Source organism: Electrophorus electricus, chromosome 19 (assembly GCF_041902795.1).
Source record: "Electrophorus electricus isolate QZ-2024a chromosome 19, ASM4190279v1, whole genome shotgun sequence".
Lineage (NCBI taxonomy): Eukaryota > Metazoa > Chordata > Actinopteri > Gymnotiformes > Gymnotidae > Electrophorus > Electrophorus electricus.
The window spans coordinates 20276944-20296044 of NC_137515.1; the positions used below are offsets into that span (position 1 = coordinate 20276944).

Consider the following 19101-nt stretch of genomic DNA (forward strand, 5'->3'; position numbering starts at 1 on the left):
CTATGACAACTACAGAAATGAAGAAATGTTTGATAGTGTTTAATACATTTAGGATTTAGCCAGTCATAAATGATTCGGTATCAAAACTGAAAAGCTCTTTTCTTCCGAGGAGAATTCTCCTCCGGGAATTCCCACATTACCAGTGGCACTGTGGTTTAGTCCACAACTCGACTTATTCCCAGGATGGGAAACCATGGTTAACAGGTGAGAGGCAGAGGTTTCATCTGAACTGAAAGCCATGAGGTGTTTCACAGGAAGTGTTGGTGTGGTGAGTGGTCACGTTTAAAGTCTGCAGTGTGTAGAGAGAGGTTTAGTGAGCAGTGTTGGAGCTAATGAACAACAATAACCCTTAACATTCACATTTACATGTTTATTGAACTCCCTTTTGTTAAATATTTTTTCACAAAAATAGAAGGTGCACATGAATCAGCTCGGCTCTACCACTAGGGCAGCGCCTTAGGGTTTTGCTACAGAGTCCAGAGATGGTTCTGACCCCAGTGATCAACATGGTCATATCAGTTTTCTACCACTTCAGCAAAAAAACAAAACAAAAAACAAAACAAAACAGCCAAACATGAAGTCAGGGACCTTTAAATCTGGGATTTAGGGGGGGTTTTTTTGTTTTTTTTTTAAAACAACTACACAAGTCAAAATTCTACCTGCAAGGCAAGAGCCCTCTGCAACACTACAGCAGTGTATCCAACGAGCAGATGTAATGGCAGGATTGCATAGGGTCAGGGAGAGAGACAGGACCTGAGAGAGACAGATGGGATCCAGGGAGAGAGACAGATCCTCAGAGAGACAGACAGGACAGAGACAGGTGTCCTCTGCTTCTGCCGGACTGTTGAGATATTTTCTGAGCTCACTAACACAGTGCCAAGCGAAGCGGGCCAACCTCTCGCAGGGACAGATGGAGTTAAGAAACCGAGCTCCTGCAGGTGAAGGACACATGGTCCCCTCCAGCTAAACGGGGACGAATATTTAATGAGCTCTGTTCTATCCACTGATGAGCAGCTCAGTTATTGTTTGGCTTGTGTTAGTATAATTCATCCTCACTGAGATCACAACCCATGCATTCACTCAGGAAATGTGCAATGGATCTGAGATTAGAGGAGAAGAGGGGAGGAGGAGGAGGATGTGCTTATCGCAGACGTTGCTATACCAGTCTTTTTTTTTTTTGATAGTTAAGACATCCAACACAACTGCAGACACACCCACCCACACCCACACCCACACTTATATATACATACAGTACTCTTTGAAACATTGTGCACAACAAGGTCTTAAATTAGATGTAAATACTGAACTACACTCATGCTCCAGTGTGTGTGTTAGGAGAGCCTGGAGCAAACACTGCTACGTAAGCAGGAGGAAACTCACCCACCAGTCGGGTCATTTAAGGACCCAGACAATCAGGAACTACCACACAAGCAAAAAGACAAAAGAAGAAAAGAAAAGATACAAAAAGCCATTTTGCAGTTGGTGCAAAGACATCAGGTCAGACTACACAGGGCGGCTGCTGAGGGAGATGCTTAAGGATTGTCCTTCTGCCATCTAGCTGGAACAGTACATCACAAGGAATTAAAAAGAAAAGATTTCACATTCGCAAAACACAGCTCAGCACATATGACAAAGATAGAAAGATTTCTTCTTAATAACTGTGACCAATATACATATATCTGTATTTTTATATGGAGAGTCATTCCAAACACTCATTCTCTAACACACTATTCATATTCACATATAATCTTAACCATATATGAAATACTTCTTTAAAGTAATGCATCATAACGTATACTATGAGGGCGAAAAGACGGTTCTGGAGTTTGTACACATGAGAAGAGATTACGTCCTAGTGCTCGGGGAGATATTGCAGATATACATCAATTTGCATGTACAATTCTGGACACACGCACCACACCGACAGTATTTACACGGTGGCATCAGGGTGAAGGATGACTGAGGCAGAAGATGGAGACCAGATGGAGACCAGTGTGATGGAGCAGCAGTGCCACGCACGTCCATGTGTGTGTTTAAACTCCTAACGCACAGCCATGGAGAAGGAAGGCCGAGATTAATGGCACAAGTGGAAACACTGTGGACTCTGAACTCCACCCTCACGCCCAGCCTACACCCCCACACAGAGGACGGCTGCATCTGTCAACAGTGCCTCCAACGTGCGCATGTGCGTGGAGGTTTTGCTCTACACCAGATATGCGCCCGGAGGACCGAACCAGTGCACGGACACAGGACCGCACACACGCACCTAAAACTGCGACCAATACAACTCAGACATGAAGTCTAGGTTCTGGAGAAGGCAGATGCATGCAAGAACGTGACGGATTGTGTGTGTGTGTGTGTGTGCGCGCGCGCGCGCGAGCAGTGGATACTGCACCATCTCGATGGCCAGCCAAGAACAGACGCAGGTGGCGCCATTCTGGGGTGAATGAAGACGAGCATAAAGGAAATGAGCCTGTGATGAACAGATGAACGGAGAAAGAAGAAAAGAAGAAAAAAACAAAACCAAAGGGATGGACAGATGGAGAGATGCAGAATAACAGATGAGGAAAGAGGTAATGAAGGAGGGGGAAAAGATGAGACGACCAGGGGCCAGCCAGAATGGAGGAAGGATGAAGAGATGAGGAGACAACCAAAGGAAGGGTGGAGTCCGAGGAGTCGCAGAGCGGAGGGCTGGAAAGCTCTACAGGTCGATCAGCTGGTCTACCAGCAGCAGGGAGCGGGCCAGGCTCGGCAGACTGGACTCAGAACCGCCGCTGGCGCTGAGAGAGGCAGCCCCTGGAGGCGGACCAGCCACGGCACGGGAGAAGGTGGTAGGCGCACGAGGGGGTGTGGGGCGGGCGGAAAAGACGTGGGGGGGGGAGAAAGAGAAGGAAGAAGGAAAGAACAGAACAGGGTAAGTAGTCATGAGAGTGCAGGTCTGTAACCGTGGCAACCTAAAAGCCACGTCTTGTAAATGTCGCTGTCACAGCAACCCAGAAACAAACTACAGAAGGTGGAATGTTACAGCACAGCAGTGGGTCCTGACCCTAACTCTAACCCCTGACCCTAACCCTCCACGGCTGCCCTCCTGACCCTGACCCTAACCGTCTACGGCCACCCTCCGAACCCTAACCCTCCAGAGCTGGCCTCCTGACCCTAACCCCTGACCCTTCACAGCCAACACCTTTACCTTGCGAGGTCTTGGACACCAGCACAGGAATGGGGTCAAAGTCGTCTCCCGCCGCCTCCTCCGCACCGGTGTCAAAGCCAGAGATCAGACACGACGAGTCTGAAAGAGTGTGTGTGTGTTGTACAAAGTGTGTGTGGGGGTAGAAAGACAAAGCAGTAGGATGAAGAGTTCAGGGGGGTGAAGGAGTGAAAAACCAGAATCAATCAATATTCTGTCTGTCTTGATCAATTAACATTGCCCAGTTCAGTCTAGCTGAAAGAAACTGGCAAACTGTGACAGAAAGGAAAGAAATTTTCACTCTTACCCGTCACACTGTGGGCAGAGCCTCCTGAAACAGGTGCAAACTCATCTAGACAGGAGGCGGAGCCAGAGGACAGGGGACCGCCCAGAAGAGAGTCTTCTCCACTCAGAGCATCTAGTGAGTGACAGCAGAGAGGCTGACCAGCTGATGACAGAGAGGAGGGGAGCCAGACGCTACACCGTTACTGTGTTTGCTTTACTTTGACTCTTACAAGGTCCCAAGCGCTTCACTTCTGACAAATTGTGTGTGTGGGGGTTTTGCACTCTTGCCCAACACAAAGGCAGTGCTGCGTTTCAGGGGTCAGGCCTTACCCATCATCACGGCTGTGTCTGTCTGCACAGGGTGCGTCTGAGGTGCCACCAGGCCAGGAATCAGTGAGTCCACACACACCTCAATACCAGCTGTGTGTGTGTGTGCAGGAGAGAGAGAGACAGAGAGAGACAGTGACAGATGGCTTAGTAAACAGCAGAAACAGCTGTTATACATTTGAGTATCTAAACCAAAAAGTTCTTTTTGTGTCATTTCTATTTTAGAAGCACTTTCTACTTGTTGTAAAATGGGCCGTAAAAGTATTTCCCTCCTTTATTATTCCATTAAATATGCGATTTCCACACTCATGGCCAGAAGAAGGTAGCAGAGAGGCCCTGAAATCTCATCAACGCCCTGCACACGTTCACCACACCAACACGTGCCCGTTCCCTCCAACAGCGCTCTGAACGAGGCAGCAGGGACGCTTCAGACGACAACAACCCGCCCCACCCCCCAAAAAAGAAACTTTTCTATTTTAGAGCACAAACCCTGGATGTCTGCAAGCTTCATAGATGCAGACCAACCAAATACGGTGAAGCAGCTTTTAGCTGTTCAGCTACACGGAACAAAAGCCAACTCTCAGATGAACTTAGATGTTCTCCAAATGTAGACATTTTTAAATTCAGGTTAAAACATTTCTGGTCCCTCGCGCTTAAAGTACAATTATATTTCACCTATTATCTTAGGTGGGTGTACAGGTACATGGGTGTGTAGCGTACAGGTGTGTAGTGTACAGGTGTGTACCCTCTATTGTGTCCTCCACAGAGCTGCCAAAGGGATCGGCCAAAGACAGCAGGTCAGGCACCATGAGAGACGCGTCTGGAGACTTCAGGCCTTCTATAAGCTTTTCTGTAAAACAGATACACACAAACTCACTGCACATCACACAAAAGTGTGAGTAGGACACACACTCGCTAGGAAAAAGCATTTAAATGTCCACTTTTCCGAGGTATTTCAGCAGGAATTTCTCTTCAGAATATTCCCTAAGCTTCTGCAGGTCTGCTGGGGGGGGGGGCATCTTCATCAAATTATATTAGTCTTCTGTTCATATCTGCCTTCTTGCCCCGAGTCTTGCACAGAATCTCTTCTCTGGTTTTAGTGCAGAAATGTGATTATTGTCGACTGCAGCAAATCTTTCTCCAGCCCGGAGGGTCTCGGAGTATTCAATGTGACCGCCCTTCTTGACTGAGGAGGTTTTCTTCTTGTTGACTGACTCATCATTCTCTTTAGCAGCGGTTCCTCTCTGATCATGATATTCCACTTTTTCAATGTGCAGCTCTTTCTCTGCCCGTTTTAATGTTAAATTTACGTTGGTGCAGCCAACCTCGGCCACCTTGTCAGAGCTCCACACTGCCCAAAAACACATGAAAAAGCTCCAGGAGAACCAGCTGCGGAGGTGAAGAAATGACAATACTGACTGCGCACACACCTGGAACAGCCAGCAAACTAGCACCTGAATCCAAACCCAGAATATCGGCAGGTCTTTCAGCTGTAGAGAGAGAGAGAGGAGAGAGGAGAGAGAGGAGAGAGGAGAGAGAGAGAGAAACCCATTATAGACAGTGTAGGATCATCATGTGGGCTGGACATTGTCACAGTATTTCTGCATCTCAGCCATCCTAAAGAATCAGGCTGTAAAGAGCACTGCTATGTCCTGCTCAGCATATGTGTGAACAGTTTCATGATTGGCTTTTTTACATTTAGAGCGTGTGTGTGTGTGTGTGTGTGTGTGTGTGTGTGTGTGTGTGTGTGTGTGTGTGTGTGTGTACCTGCAGGCTGGAGGTTGGGGTCAGTGGAGTCCAGCCCAGGGACAAGCTCCTCTGTGGGCACACTCACGGGTTCTGCAGACTCTGCATGCACATGCACACAGTTGCTTTTATATCAGTCAGAAGTGGCGTCCACTGCCTCGCCCTGTCTCTGATCGTGTGATTTACCGTCAGCGAGTTTGGCGAAGTCCTTGTTCAGCAGCTCCTCGGCCGTGAGCTTGGAGAAGTTGTCGTCGCCAAATGGGTTCCACTGGGGCTGCTCAGGGCCGCTGGCTGAAGTGGGCGGCTGTGGGGTCGAGGGGGCTACAGTGCCGCCCTGCTGGCCAGGCTCATACACACACTGTTGGGAGGACTGGGGCGAGTTGGAGGGTGTGGCGCTGGCTGACCTGCCAGAACAGCACTGGATTACACCCTGTCTGGCCCAACAGAGCCCCTACAAACACCCAGCAACCACAACACAAAAGCTTGTGTATGCATCAGTACCATATCAACACACTATGGAAAGGTCTTGTTTGACATTGGCAGGGGTTGCGGGACGTTTCTTACTTGGACTGGTTGAGGTTGGGCGGGGGGGTTATTTGGGTTACGGGACGTTTCTTACTTGGTTACGGGACGTTTCTTACTTGGACTTGTTGAGATTGGCCTCGGCTGTGGCAGCCTGGAGCTGCTGTGTTGATTGGCTCACAGGAACACCAAACATGGCGCTGTGCGTGACATCACTCTGGATCCGCCTATGGCCTGCCTTCTGAGCCGTCCTTGGGGAGGAGGGCGGAGTCTGAGAGAGGCCAGGTTTTGCAGGCTGGAGTGAGAAGAAGAAAAAAGAATGAGGGAATACTGCATGGCAGAGAGAGGTACTCGTGGAAGATTAATCCCTGCAGAAGAAAAGTGAACGTCAACGAACTCTGAAAGGACAAAATACACTGAATTATGATGTTTATGCCATTTGGCAGACGCTTTTATGCAGAACGACTTACAAAAGTGCTTTGTCATTTCCTCATAGAACACATCCTAGTACAGTACAGTAGGTTAGAGTCCAATATACCAATGAACTAGAACACTGTAGAATACAGGGATCAATGGTGACAAAGTGTGAAACACATATAAGCTCTGTAACAGACAACACTGTTAGCATTTCAGCCATGACATGGGATCAGAAAAAAACAAGACGTCTCAGGCAGGAGGTGAGTGTTGGAGACAGAGTCCTAGCAGGGATGCCTGAGACTGGCAGTTCTCTCAGGGAAGAGGTGTGGCATATACTCTCTCCCCTGTCAATCACAGCAACACTGGCCAATCATGGGCATCTGTGAGCTCCATAAGGGGTATAATGCATCATAAGGGGTTGGACCGCGCTACCCTCAGAGATTGTTACTCCACCTCCTGACGTTGCAATGAGCCGCAGCTCCAAAAATGCGGTGATTGGCAGCAGGAGCCTCTGGGTAAGCATGTGACCACCATGGCTGGCTGCTGCTGTCTGACAGGGAGGAGAAGTGACTAAGAATACAATAATGAGAAAATTAGGGGGGAAAATGAGAATTTATGAAAATTCCTCATAAAACAGCAGCATTCGAGGATGACAGTAGCACTGTTTTCTTTATTAGCACACGAGGCAGTAAAAATAAACACATTCTGGAGAAATGATACGCCACTAGACCCGAAAGCTTATCCAGAAAATATATGCAGGACTCGTCTTCCAGTGAACCACCCAAGTTCACTGGCTTCCTGTTGTCACCATTAAAAGCCTGATGTCCAAAAACATCCCAGTTTCCTGCCTCCACTGCCCCTGCGCCGCATCTCACTCCCTTCATGTCTGAATCACCGCCGTCCCACAACACATGAGGGACACGCACCTCAAGACTGTTCTGTACCAGCACCCCCTCCCACACCCCCCCCCCCACACACACCCACACACACACACGTTCATACAACAGTGTCCCTTGCTGTCCTCAAACGTAGACTGAAGAGACACCCCATCACGAAGGGCTTGAACAAAAGCTGGACACTGGACTGTATTTTCCTGGAGTGTTTCCCTTTGATGGGTTTTAGTTTAACTGTGTACCATGTAGCTCTGGACTATCTGCTACAGACTGTGTGTCTCTGTGTGTGTGCAGGCGTGTCTGTGCGTCTGCCTGTGGGTCTGTGTGCGTGTGTGCGTTTTAGAGCTTACAGTGAGGTCAGTGCTGGTTAACTAGACATGCACAGGGTTGGTTACCATCTCCTCCGTGCTGGGTGGAGTGGGCGGAGTTGGAACGGGGGGCGGTGCAGACGGCTGCGGTGGGTGTGGCATCTGGACGGCTGGGCCAATCACAGGCAGAGGCGGCTGCTGCTGCGTTTGTTGTTGTTGTGCTGCCGCAGTCTGCTTGCGCCGAGCACTGCGTGCTGGTGCGGTGGGTGGGGCTGGGCTTGATGGGGCGGGGCTAGTCACTGCTGGAGCTCCGCCTCCTGGTGCTGCGGATGTAGCTGGGATTGGCTGCACGGGCTGTCACAGAGCATGAAGGCACACCAGACACACACATGCCCTCACGGTTTGTTTGTGCGGAGATTATATACACACACAATACTACATACTCTAGCAAACCCCAGACAGAACACATTACTTTGGTGGCTCAAGAACCTTATGTTGGACCCAATTTTCCCTTCAAGATCAATAGTTTTTCACCCATCCATCCACCTCTCTCTCATACTCTCTCTCTCTGTTTCTGTCTGTCTTTCCTGTGTAAGCCAGCCTGGTTTTTATAACAAACACACAGCACAGAAGAGTTCAGTCCTGAACGCTCTCCAGCTCCAGATGTTGGTTGTCTGCCATATAAATAAAGAACTCGGCACCGTTTTGCTCATTAAATCTTCTTTTCCCTTACTTGCCTGAGAGAGACTCTGCCAACAGTGCTATGTGGCATGAAGATATGCCCCGCCCCTAAACACGCCCACAGTCAAGCCCTAGCCCTGGACACACCCACATGTCTCACCTGTTTGAGCTGAGGCTGGCTGGTGGGCGTCTGCAGCACTGCAACAGGCTGAGGCAAATTCACTGTCACAGCTAGAGAGAGAGAGGGAGAGAGGGAGGGGGGGGGAGAGGGGAGAGAGAGAAAGAAAGGAGAAGAGAAAAGTGAGTGAGCCAAGATGCTACACACAAAATTCAGGACCTTCTACAGAGAAACTACGTGGCAAGTAAGAGTGTAAAAAAAGAACAAAGAAATCAAATCTCTGAATGGCCCATCAGAGGCTGTGTGTGTTCACATCTCAAATGTGTTATACGATCACACACACACTCTTTCTTCAGCAAGGCCATGCACTCTGTAAAGGAATATTTTAAATTACTTTTGGAAACCAATGTGTTCAGGGTATAAATACAGATCAGCAGGAATGACACTTCTGAAAAAAAGCTGTGTGTGTGTGTGTGTGTGTGTACCTATGGGCTGTGCAGGGCTGGCTGGAAGGTTGGCTCTCCTGCGGGGAGTGAGGGCAGCAGGCTGCAGGGGCAGGGCACCCCCTATAGGCTGAGGCTGGGACTGGCCTGCTTTTGGCCTTTGCCGAGGGGTGATTGAGGTCTCAGTGGTGGGAATGGGATCTGTGAGCCTACACACACACACACACACACGCGAACGAAGAGAGTGAGACAGAGCTGTGTGGTTAGAGACAGACAGTGGGAGGCGGGACCGGGGGCGGGACCAGGGGCAGGTACCTGGCCTTTGTCTGTGTCTGGCTCTTCTTAGCCGCTGCCTCACTCGCTCTGACCGGTTCAGGGAGCTTTGCAGGGAGTGGAGAATTCTGGGAAAGAAACACACACACACACACACACACACACACACACACACCTCAAATCTGCCGCCGTTCAGAAAGGAAAAAGTCAGACATTCACGAGAGCGGAAGGACCGACAGCAGCAGACAGCATGAGAGCGGAGACATCCACAGGGAGGCACAGCAGAGGGACACACTGACCTTGACATTCTGCACAGGACAGTCCTGCCGGGCCAGCTTGAAAGCAAAGTGGGACACCTGATAGATGTCCGGCCTTTTATCGGGATCCGGCTCCAACATATAGCCTGATCCGTCAGCACCGCCCACACCCAGAGCCACCACAGGAGTAGGACAGAAGAAGGAAACATCAGGGAGAGATTAATGAGACACCCACAACCGCAGCAGAGAACCTGTGTTATGATTGTGAGGAGACGCATGTGGGAGTGTTTTTGATGAGACTGGTCTGCTGATTATAGAGCGGAGTGGTGTGGTCTGATGAGGAGAACTCACGGATCAGACAGTGCATATCATGGGAATATCGAGAGCTGTCCGGAATGGTAAAGTTCCCGTCACAGATAGCCACCTGACTCTCTCCAAACGGCAACGAGAAATAACACAGCTTATAGAGCAGACAGCCCAGAGCCTGGGTGATGAGCGCACGCACACACACACACAGACAGACAGAAAGACAGTCAGTCATAGTTTGTAACCCTTGGTTGAAAGCACATTCAGTCTGTTTCTAAATACACATGCGTAGGATACGCGTATAAGGATACTGACCCAGATATCTGCTTTGGTGGTGATGAGTTTACCATTATACAGGTTCACCATCTCAGGGGCACGGTAAGACAGTGTGGTATACCTACACACACACACACACACACACACATCATAAACAGTGGCCTATATACATGTAAGAATACAGCACACAGCACTTAGCAGTTTGATTTCAGTGAGCTGCTTTAGGACTTGTGCTAGCACACTGTGGCTGGGAGCTGGGCTACTGCTATAACAAGAACACCAGTCGAGAGAAAGCGAGAGAGGGAGATACAGAGATATAGAAAGCAGTAGAGCGAGAGGTTGAAAGCGAGAGTGAGGAAGAGGAAGGAACCAGGCAGGGGAACTGGAGCACGCCCATTAGAAGCGGGTTATACAGGCCCATACTTCTTGATCTCCTCCTCCACTGCGGTGACCCCATCGTTCTGGGGGTTCTGGAACTTCCTGGTGGCACTGCCAAAGTCACACAGGACGTAGTGGTCACGCTCATGGAGCAAGATGTTCTCCACCTGAAAGGAACCGAGAAGTCACCACCTTCTCACTACACACACCAGGTGTTGCAGCCATATAAGCAGAGTTTCCGTATTGCCAAAGTCAAATTTATTTATATTAGCGCTTTTTTACAATAGATGTCATGAAGCAGCTTTACATTTGTTTACAGCAAATGTCAGAGTCAAGTGGTTCGTATGCACCCATTTGTGTAACGTCTACAGAGTACATAAATTCAGTAACCCCACAAACCTTACACACCAAAAAGTTGCATGTGTCCAAAACACACCGGTTCCATATAAACCCTCCGCCCTTAAAAACTCAATGCAAAACAGAATTAAAAAGTGCTGAATATGCACTGCACGTGACTTATGATCAGCCCCAACACGTGACTCATCTGCTCCGCTAAATACGGTGGACGACCATCAACATGAACATCCTGAGAACATCAGACTACCTACAGCTTTTCATCCTGTGCAGAAGTGTGTGCCAAAGGTGGCGTCTGTACTCACAGAAGTGTGCCAAAGGTGGTGCTGGACTCAGTAAATGCAGTAAAGACACTGGAGCTTCACTGGAGATCAGATCCCCACTTAGTGTGACGTTGAGTGTAATTCTTTTATTTTCAGCATTACGATCAAACCACACTTGTCAACAAAATGAGGTATTTTTCCACTAGATGGTTCAGTCTATGATCCCCTAGGCCTCTTGGCACAAATAGTTCTACTGGTCAAGTAAATGATGCAAGGATGACGTAAACACATGGTCAGACGGGATGAGAAAATTGCACATCAAACCAGCTGTCTGAATCTCTGTAGATCTCCCTCCATTCACGCTGGAGTAGATGACTTCAGACCAGTCGAGGTAAAATGAGGAAGTTCCTTGGTTAAGAGCTGGCTTCATGTTCACCTGTTTGTCCTGCTCTGCACTACACTGGGAAATGGCCCACACACTCAACTCTGATTCCTGTAAACACCATTAGAGGTTTTACATGTAGAAGGGCACAAGGTCAAAGAAAACCTGACAATGGAACAACTTGGAGTTCTAACAGTGAAATGAAGCAAGCAGTGAAGGAGATAGACCAAAATTACATCCAAGATCTACATTTACATTATGGCATATATCTAACACTTTTATCCAAAGCATATTGCAATTATGACTGAACACGTCTTCGAATAATTCAGTGTTAAGGGTCTTGCTCAGGGGCCCAACAGTAGCAACTTAACAGTGGTGGGACTTGAACTGGCAACCTTCTGGTACCTTGACCACTGAGACACCACTGCATAAGATTCATTTATGCAAGCAAGAATTTTTTTATGTGGACATTAAACCCCTTCATGAAGGTCATAGCTACAGTGTATGAGAGCAGAAAGGTGTTTATTCAGTGATTGAGGTCCAAATGCTGGATGATGAGGTCCTGTTGACTGTCTAATGTGAAGTAGAGGCCATTTTGAAAGATTAGCTACTCACACCATCATCTGATTATCCCAATGACTTGGAAGCACCAATTCCAAACCAGCTTATAAAAGTAAAACCACTTCTGCCCCCTTCTTTGGTCCAACAAAGACGACTCCCATGTTCATCAGCACTGGGGGCAGACCCAATACACTGCAGACCCATTCTGGAAAATATGGCTCAGGTAATACCTTCCATTGCTGCAACAATGACAGAAATGGAACAAAACACAATGAGGTTTCACAGTTGGTAACCTTGTGTTTGTAATGGATGAGTCTGCATCCAGAAATTCATGACCCATCACTGAAAAGATTAAGGATTTTGTCAAGCTGCTCTTCTAAAAACACAAGCAAATAAATTATAAAGACGATCAGTGAGCTGTATCTGTTATTGAAATCAGAGTAATGCTGGGCCCCAACATTATTAATGGGCTTCCAAAAAAGTGTAGATGATGCATAATATTAAGCATCGATGGTTTCCTGGCAACTAATTTTCTTTTGTTATTTTCTGTAATTGATTACTGAGCAACAGTTAGGGACCAGTGTGCTGTAGCTGTATGATTAAAGTTTAAAAGTTTCCATTTTGTGTATTACATTGGTTTGTTGCGTAAAGTTTATGACATTTTGTTCACACTACAATTATTCATGCTGCATGTTGATGTTTACGTGAGGAGGTGCTGTTCTTAGTCTGAAGGACGGTAAAAGTGGCCGTTTAGATTAGTTAAACGCATGTCGGCGTGCCGCCCTGCCACGGTGAAGACTATTTACGTCTTACACTTCGCCGTTCAGATTCACTTTGCTCAGTGTGATTTTGGTTTGGATTTATCTTTGGATACGTTATTAATACTCTGGAACAAAAAGCCACATAAACTGATAAAACTTGGTCTTTTGAATTTGGGGAGACATCCAAATTCCCAAAGTCATCAGCAGCTGAGTCAGGCCCACCCATGCATCACCTGCTGTACCAGGCTACAGGAGAAATCTGCAACCTAGACTCTGACATCATTTCCCCAACAGTGGAAACTGGACATCTCATAGTGGTGTTTATAAGGGATGGCAACACCAAGGTTGTAGGTTCGATTCCCAGCACACATAATGATACATGTAAAATCACTTGGGATAAGAGTGTCTGCAAAATGTTCTAAATGTAAATTGCAAATCATGGCCTATGATAAAGTGAGCAGACAGCTGTTAGTGAAACACCCATGTTCACTGCCTGAGACAGACACAGTGGTAAACGCTGAAATACAGCTGGCTGTGCAGGACAGACTCCAGCCGTACAACAGCGCAGATGAAGTGTAGGGCAGAGAGAAAAAAGGGCAGAGCGTGAAGAGATTCTGTCCTGGTAGCAGAGCAGGATGGCCATGTGACGTCTCTCAGATATACTCAAACGCTCCACAGATGGGAGCAGGTGTCCTGCCTGCCTCTTTCACGGTATTAGAATAGAGCTTTCATCCAAACACAACCCACAACAAACGCCATTCTCTCATTGGTCACGATGCCCATTCATTACAGCTCTGCACGAATGCAGTACTGCACCACTGAGCAGTACACTCAAGACTTCTGTAGGCTGCCGTTAGCCTCAGAGAGAGAGAGAGAGAGAGAGAGAGTACCTTCAGATCTCGGTGGATGATGGGCACTTTGCTCTGGTGCAGCTGGGCCACAGCTTCACAGGTATCACAGAAGATCTGCAGCACTTCAGACTCTGAGAACCCAGTCTGCAAGCGTTGGTTCATCAGATTCACCACCTGACCCCCTACACACACACACACACACACACACACACACACACACACACACACACACACGTTTGCTAGAGTCAGGGTGGTGTTGAGAAAAGGCGTGGACAGCACTGAACAAAGCTTCAAATGTTCCATCCTGTTATTAACACTGGCACCATGAGCTCAGCACATTTCTATGAGGAACTGTGGCCGTTTTTCACACGGCAACCCGACGCAGACCAGCAGGAATCAATCACCCATTAACCAGACTCATAAATACATCAGCAATCGATTGATCGAATGGACGTATTGATCAGAATTCCTCCAGATTCAACCTCACTGATGTGTCAGTAGAAGTATTCCATTCTGTTACATCACTGGCCCAGAACTGACCTGCAGTGACAGACCCAACCAGTTGGCCACTGTACACAATGCAACAGGGCAGGAGGGCAGATGAGTGAGGCAGTCAGCATGCTCACAGCACAATTCATCTCTCTGCTTAGTTCAGGAGCAGCAGCCCACAGCCGGATGAAAGACTTCAGTACTGTAGGAGATATGGGGGTTTCCATGGCGCATGTCTCTCTCTCTCTCTCTCACACACACACACACACACACACACACACACACGCACTCACAAACATCTACTTCACCATACATCTGTCCTCACTGTCAGTGTCTATGTTTATAAAATATATACAGCATAACCTTCTGCTTTTATAACTGTTTCCACTGTATGAACTGGTGATTGTGGGAACTCTGGTAACTGCACCTGCACCAGTTACATTCAGTAAATGATCCTTCAAGTTCCCTTCAAGAGACCACAAAAATGGTCAGACAGGAAACTTCTATAAATTACAAAGACAGAGTTTCAAAAATGCAGCAGCACACACAAATGAAAACATTCCATCAAGACCAGAAGGAGGAACTCGTATGTTGTTCTGCAACATTCAATATGACCTTCTCCAAGATAACACACAGGGTTACACTTCAAGTGCTTAGGAGCAAAAAGCAGACAGGCCTCACGTTCTCACTGAACTTCATATGACTTTTTTTGTATATTATTTTAAAAAGTTTCAGATGACACAGCCTGAAGGGGGATATTAAAGCTGCACTTCTGTCCTCAGGAATTTGTTTGTCAGAGTGCTGGAAGCCTGCCGGAGTCTGGCGTGCATGGAAGGGAGCAAGCACACTTCTCTAACCGTCACTTCACTCTCCTTCCCAGCAATAGCCGCAGTTCCTCCACAGCTCTCAGCCCTAAAGACACGGGAACGACTGAGAGAATTGCGAATGCTAACCATATCCACAGCAGAAACGCCTGCAAAGGCGACCGATCGCAGGGTAGACGAGCAGACAAACCAAAGTAACAACAGGGAAAAAGAATTTCTGTGTTTCCAATCTGGATGCAGTTTTACAGACGTCTGCTGGCTCCTGCAGACATACATGGTTTATATTGCTAATAAACTTGCATGCAGGGCGGGGGGGGGGGGGGGGCTGTAACTGAAGGCAGGTCACGCAATGATGGGAGAAACCGAATCTGGTGTTAAGGTGTGTGTGCCCCCATGTGGCAAACTTACAAATGTGCAGCAAAAATCAACATCCTGTCACGTCCAGGTACAAAACAAAAATAAAAATGATCAAACAAACAAAATCCTGCTAAGGTTTTAAAATAGAGATTTTGACTGTAAAATCACTTCTTGTAGGGTTTAGTTCCAAACCCCTGATCGGCCATAGCTGACCTAATGAACTAAACACAGTTCAAGGAGGATGAGAGCTTGTGACCAGAGAGTTCAGGTCCACCTTTGACCTGAAACAACATGAGCAGGTTTGACCATTCTGATGAAGTCATACTGGGCAGAGTGGCAGTTATTGGCTCATGGTCCTGCCCCCCCCTCAGCTACAGGAACTAGTAGATGTGCTGTGGTGTGGTGCTGGGTGGATGTGGCGTGGTGTGGCGCTGGGTGGAGCTGAGACTCACCTCTGCAGAAGTCCATGAGGATAAGCACCTCCCACACATCTCCGCCCCCCACCGCTGTCACACTTGAGTCCAGGAAGCCCACAATGTTCTTATGTCCAGACAGATCCCTCTGTGAAGGTCAGCAGGACAGGAAGAGTTAGGCCAGTACCGCCCGGGAACGCAATTAATGTACAAGTGGTCAGTATAGTGGACAGTACAGTCACAGACAGTACAGTTAGTGGTTAGTATATCCAGTAGTAGTTATCACTGTCGTCGGTAGTGACCAGTATAGTCATGGTTAGTGACCAGTAATAATAATGTATATTAGCAGAGGTAGGAGTGAGAGTTCAGGTATGTATTAGCACACTCACCATGATCTGGATCTCGCGACGACACACCTGTAGGTCATGCTCATTGTTAACATACATCCTCTTCAAAGCACAGCGCAGGCCCTGGGACGTCCGGACGAGGAACACGATGGCAAAACCACCTGTTCAGACATCCGAACAGACCGCAACACTTATACAAACAATCCGAATTAGACACTCAATTAAACTGGATCAGACATCGGAATAAACCAGATGAGAAATCTGATATCAAATATCAGTTTGGCTTTAAAGTCTGACAGGCCAGTCAAGGGCAGCAGACCATGTGCGCAGTAAAATGAGCCTTGGACGCTGTTTCAAGATTTACTCCACTATACCAAAAATCATTGTGGCGCTCAGGCGTAAGAGATACAGAACAGGTCAGATTAGTCTCAGAAAAACTGCTACTGGTATGAAATAAAGAGATCTGTAACCCCTGTGAAAGATAGACATGAAAAAATTAAAATATAAAACAATGGCACCAACACCGCCACCTTGTGGACACCCAAAAAACTCAGGTAAGAGGTGCGTGTGTGAGACATCGCTGTGATGAAAGGGGGAGTCTTTGACAAACACTCAGATGCACCATCACTACCTGCTGTAGCCTGCTGTCAGGACATAATCTTTTACTTTAATTCTACACTAAATTTGTGTGATGACCTTGACTGACCTCCTGTTATTCAGGCCCCAAACCCCCTCCACCTGGGTAAGACTCATATAAGAGATCTCTTCAGCGCTTTCTGGAATGACATCTGAAGGTGTCATGGACTCCGATGTTCTCGTGTTGCCTAAACCACACACTGAACACACTGAAAAGCATCTGTGACATCTGAACATTGAAAGCATGAGGACTCTGAGCCACGAAGTTTAAAATGTAACGGCATTGCTGGGTGGGGCCAAACCAAACAGACTAAGCAGTAAAAAAACCCAACAAAACAGTCAAGACAAGCTATGAAAATAACTGCAGATCTAATAAACCAGCATATTGGGGTGTCTATCTCACTGTGTTTCACAGAGCCCCCTACATCTCTACACACACGTACACACACGCACGTTTGAAGCAAAGAAACATTTTAAAGCCTAATAAACAATAACATACCCTCATTTTTGTTTAGCAAAGAAGCAGCCCACAGCAAGTGAACAATACATTCTTAAACATTCTGTGCATTAGCACAGCTAAAGGTTAATCTACGTAAACATGGTGCTGCTATCGGAGTCTCGGAGAGGTGATAAGAAACAGAGCCGCTCAGACTTTAGAATGAAAGGTACTCCAAAACCATTACAGCAGTGAGATTTTTCCTTGTAGACAGGATGAGACACTGAGGCAGGGTCTGTTCCCTCATCCAGGCGTTCTGAGCATGGTTTGGGAGGTTAGTTTGGCACTGAAACATTTGACGCTTGGAAAACAGACAAGAGTGTTTGGCTTTTTCTGCCACAGGAAGCAAATGATACCAAAGAGATACCGGATCTCCGAGACAGGGCAGAGCCACAGAAATTCTCTCTCTCACACACACACACACACACACACACACACACACACTTGATATTGGTGAACTGTATGTCTAAGACTAACTTCATTCACCACCCCAGGAACAAAATTATTTCATTTTGTAAACAATGCAGGTTGCATTTGCTTAGATTCTTATGCTGTGTTCACTGATGAAAACCAAACTGGGTAAGTGTAGGTCATGCGTGGGCCAGCTCCTAAATCCCCCTACAATCACAGCACCACTGGACGTTTGAACCACACCTCATCACACGTCTTAAACCGACACCAGACACGATGTAACGTACTGGCCGCGGCGTACGCACCTTCTGCGAGGGTTTCTTCCACTGTCACTTGGTGACGTCCGATGGTGAACGCGCGTCCAATGAAATTGGCACCGACGTTGCTTGATGCACTACTTCCTCCTCCGGAACCGGGGCCCGAACCCACCAGTTCCCTGCGCGAGTCGAAGAACTTCTTCATGGTAACAGTGTCACGTCACCGTTCGGGTTTTTCAAGCAAAAGTAAAAACCGTTTCTGCCAATCCCGGTAACGACGCTTGTCAATTTAGATGGATGAGTTGACGCCCCTAAAATGAATTAGCAGCACGAGCCAACTACATCACCTGCGGCCTAGAGGCGCGTGGCAGACCGTGAGTCTGACAATAATTCCAGACACAGCTGACGGTAGATATTAATGGCACAGCACCTCTGATAACTGCCATTCAATGCTTTTATACACCAGATGTCTTTAGTTACAGCTATTCGCCATTGCGAAAGGGAAAAAAACAAGTTGTCAACACTGACACTAGCGGCCCATTTCTGGTCTTCACGAAAATGCAGAACAAACGACCCCTATCGGACCTTAACCATCACCGTGAGCGGTGCAGCCAGGCGCGGTCTGGGTTAGGCAGGACGGCTCATCGGCCGCAGCACACGGTCAGGACCTACGAGCGGCCTACCGGGCTTCCAGCACGCTAGCTAAGATACCTAGAGCCGAAACACTTCAGTCGAGCGGCGAGCATGCGGCAGTGAGCGATGCACGCGAGCACGAGCTACGGTGTCGAGCGTTGCACCGCTAATGTCCAACGAGCTCCGTTAATCCGCAACAGCACGAGAGGACCAGTGTTAAAACGACACCGTGCAAGCCAACACCAGTAGAACCAGACTGCCTCGAACGAAACGCTCTGTATGAGCAGGCGAGGATTCCCGCTACGGTGCGCAAGCTTCAGCCTTCTCGTTTAAACGCTTCATCGTGCGGAAAACGTCACAGCGGCGCGAAGATCAAGTACAGTCGCGTCTCGAGCATCAGCTAAGCGCCTCAGCCTCTCAGAGACGGTGTTAGCATCACTGCTAGCTAGCGACGGTTAGCATCGCCTCGGTGCGCGCTGCACTCCGGTCGGGACACGCGACACCGCATATGAAAACGTCCGTTTAACGCGCAGCGCGAGTCCGCCAGGCGCGTCTGGGTAGTTTAGTCCCGAATATCCGGACTGACGCTGCTTCAGACGCTGCGCGGCTCCGCCAGCTAACAAGAAACGATCAACACGGGTGTGCAGCC

The 19101-nt window shown here is 47.9% G+C and overlaps 1 protein-coding gene across 7 annotated transcripts in view; it reads right to left on the reverse strand.

The window, feature by feature from the left end:
* Window positions 1–19084, reverse strand: part of aak1b (AP2 associated kinase 1b) — a 37339-nt gene extending 18255 nt beyond the window's left edge. For 3 of the 7 annotated variants that reach the window (XR_004777071.2, XM_081701868.1, XM_027018241.3), the window contains exons 1-20: window positions 17868–19084; window positions 16062–16180; window positions 15712–15820; window positions 13629–13771; window positions 10463–10584; window positions 10079–10160; window positions 9809–9941; window positions 9500–9603; window positions 9243–9328; window positions 8970–9136; window positions 8527–8597; window positions 7773–8039; window positions 6187–6362; window positions 5732–5949; window positions 5567–5647; window positions 5230–5289; window positions 4545–4649; window positions 3803–3892; window positions 3495–3635; window positions 3191–3289 (exon numbers count right to left, since the gene is read on the reverse strand). Coding sequence is in view for 6 of the 7 variants with exons in the window: in XM_081701868.1 (XP_081557994.1) it covers window positions 3191–3289; window positions 3495–3635; window positions 3803–3892; window positions 4545–4649; window positions 5230–5289; window positions 5567–5647; window positions 5732–5949; window positions 6187–6362; window positions 7773–8039; window positions 8527–8597; window positions 8970–9136; window positions 9243–9328; window positions 9500–9603; window positions 9809–9941; window positions 10079–10160; window positions 10463–10584; window positions 13629–13771; window positions 15712–15820; window positions 16062–16180; window positions 17868–18024 (2530 nt within the window). In the remaining variant the exon portion in view is untranslated. Of the gene's footprint in view, window positions 1–355; window positions 2797–3190; window positions 3290–3494; window positions 3636–3802; window positions 3893–4544; window positions 4650–5229; window positions 5290–5566; window positions 5648–5731; window positions 5950–6186; window positions 6363–7772; window positions 8040–8526; window positions 8598–8969; window positions 9137–9242; window positions 9329–9499; window positions 9604–9808; window positions 9942–10078; window positions 10161–10462; window positions 10585–13628; window positions 13772–14129; window positions 14991–15711; window positions 15821–16061; window positions 16181–16725; window positions 17841–17867 lie in introns of those variants that run through there. The other 4 variants (XM_027018245.3, XM_027018242.3, XM_081701867.1 and 1 more) reach the window with 4 other exon arrangements.
* Between the last annotated feature and the right edge of the window lie 17 nt (window positions 19085–19101).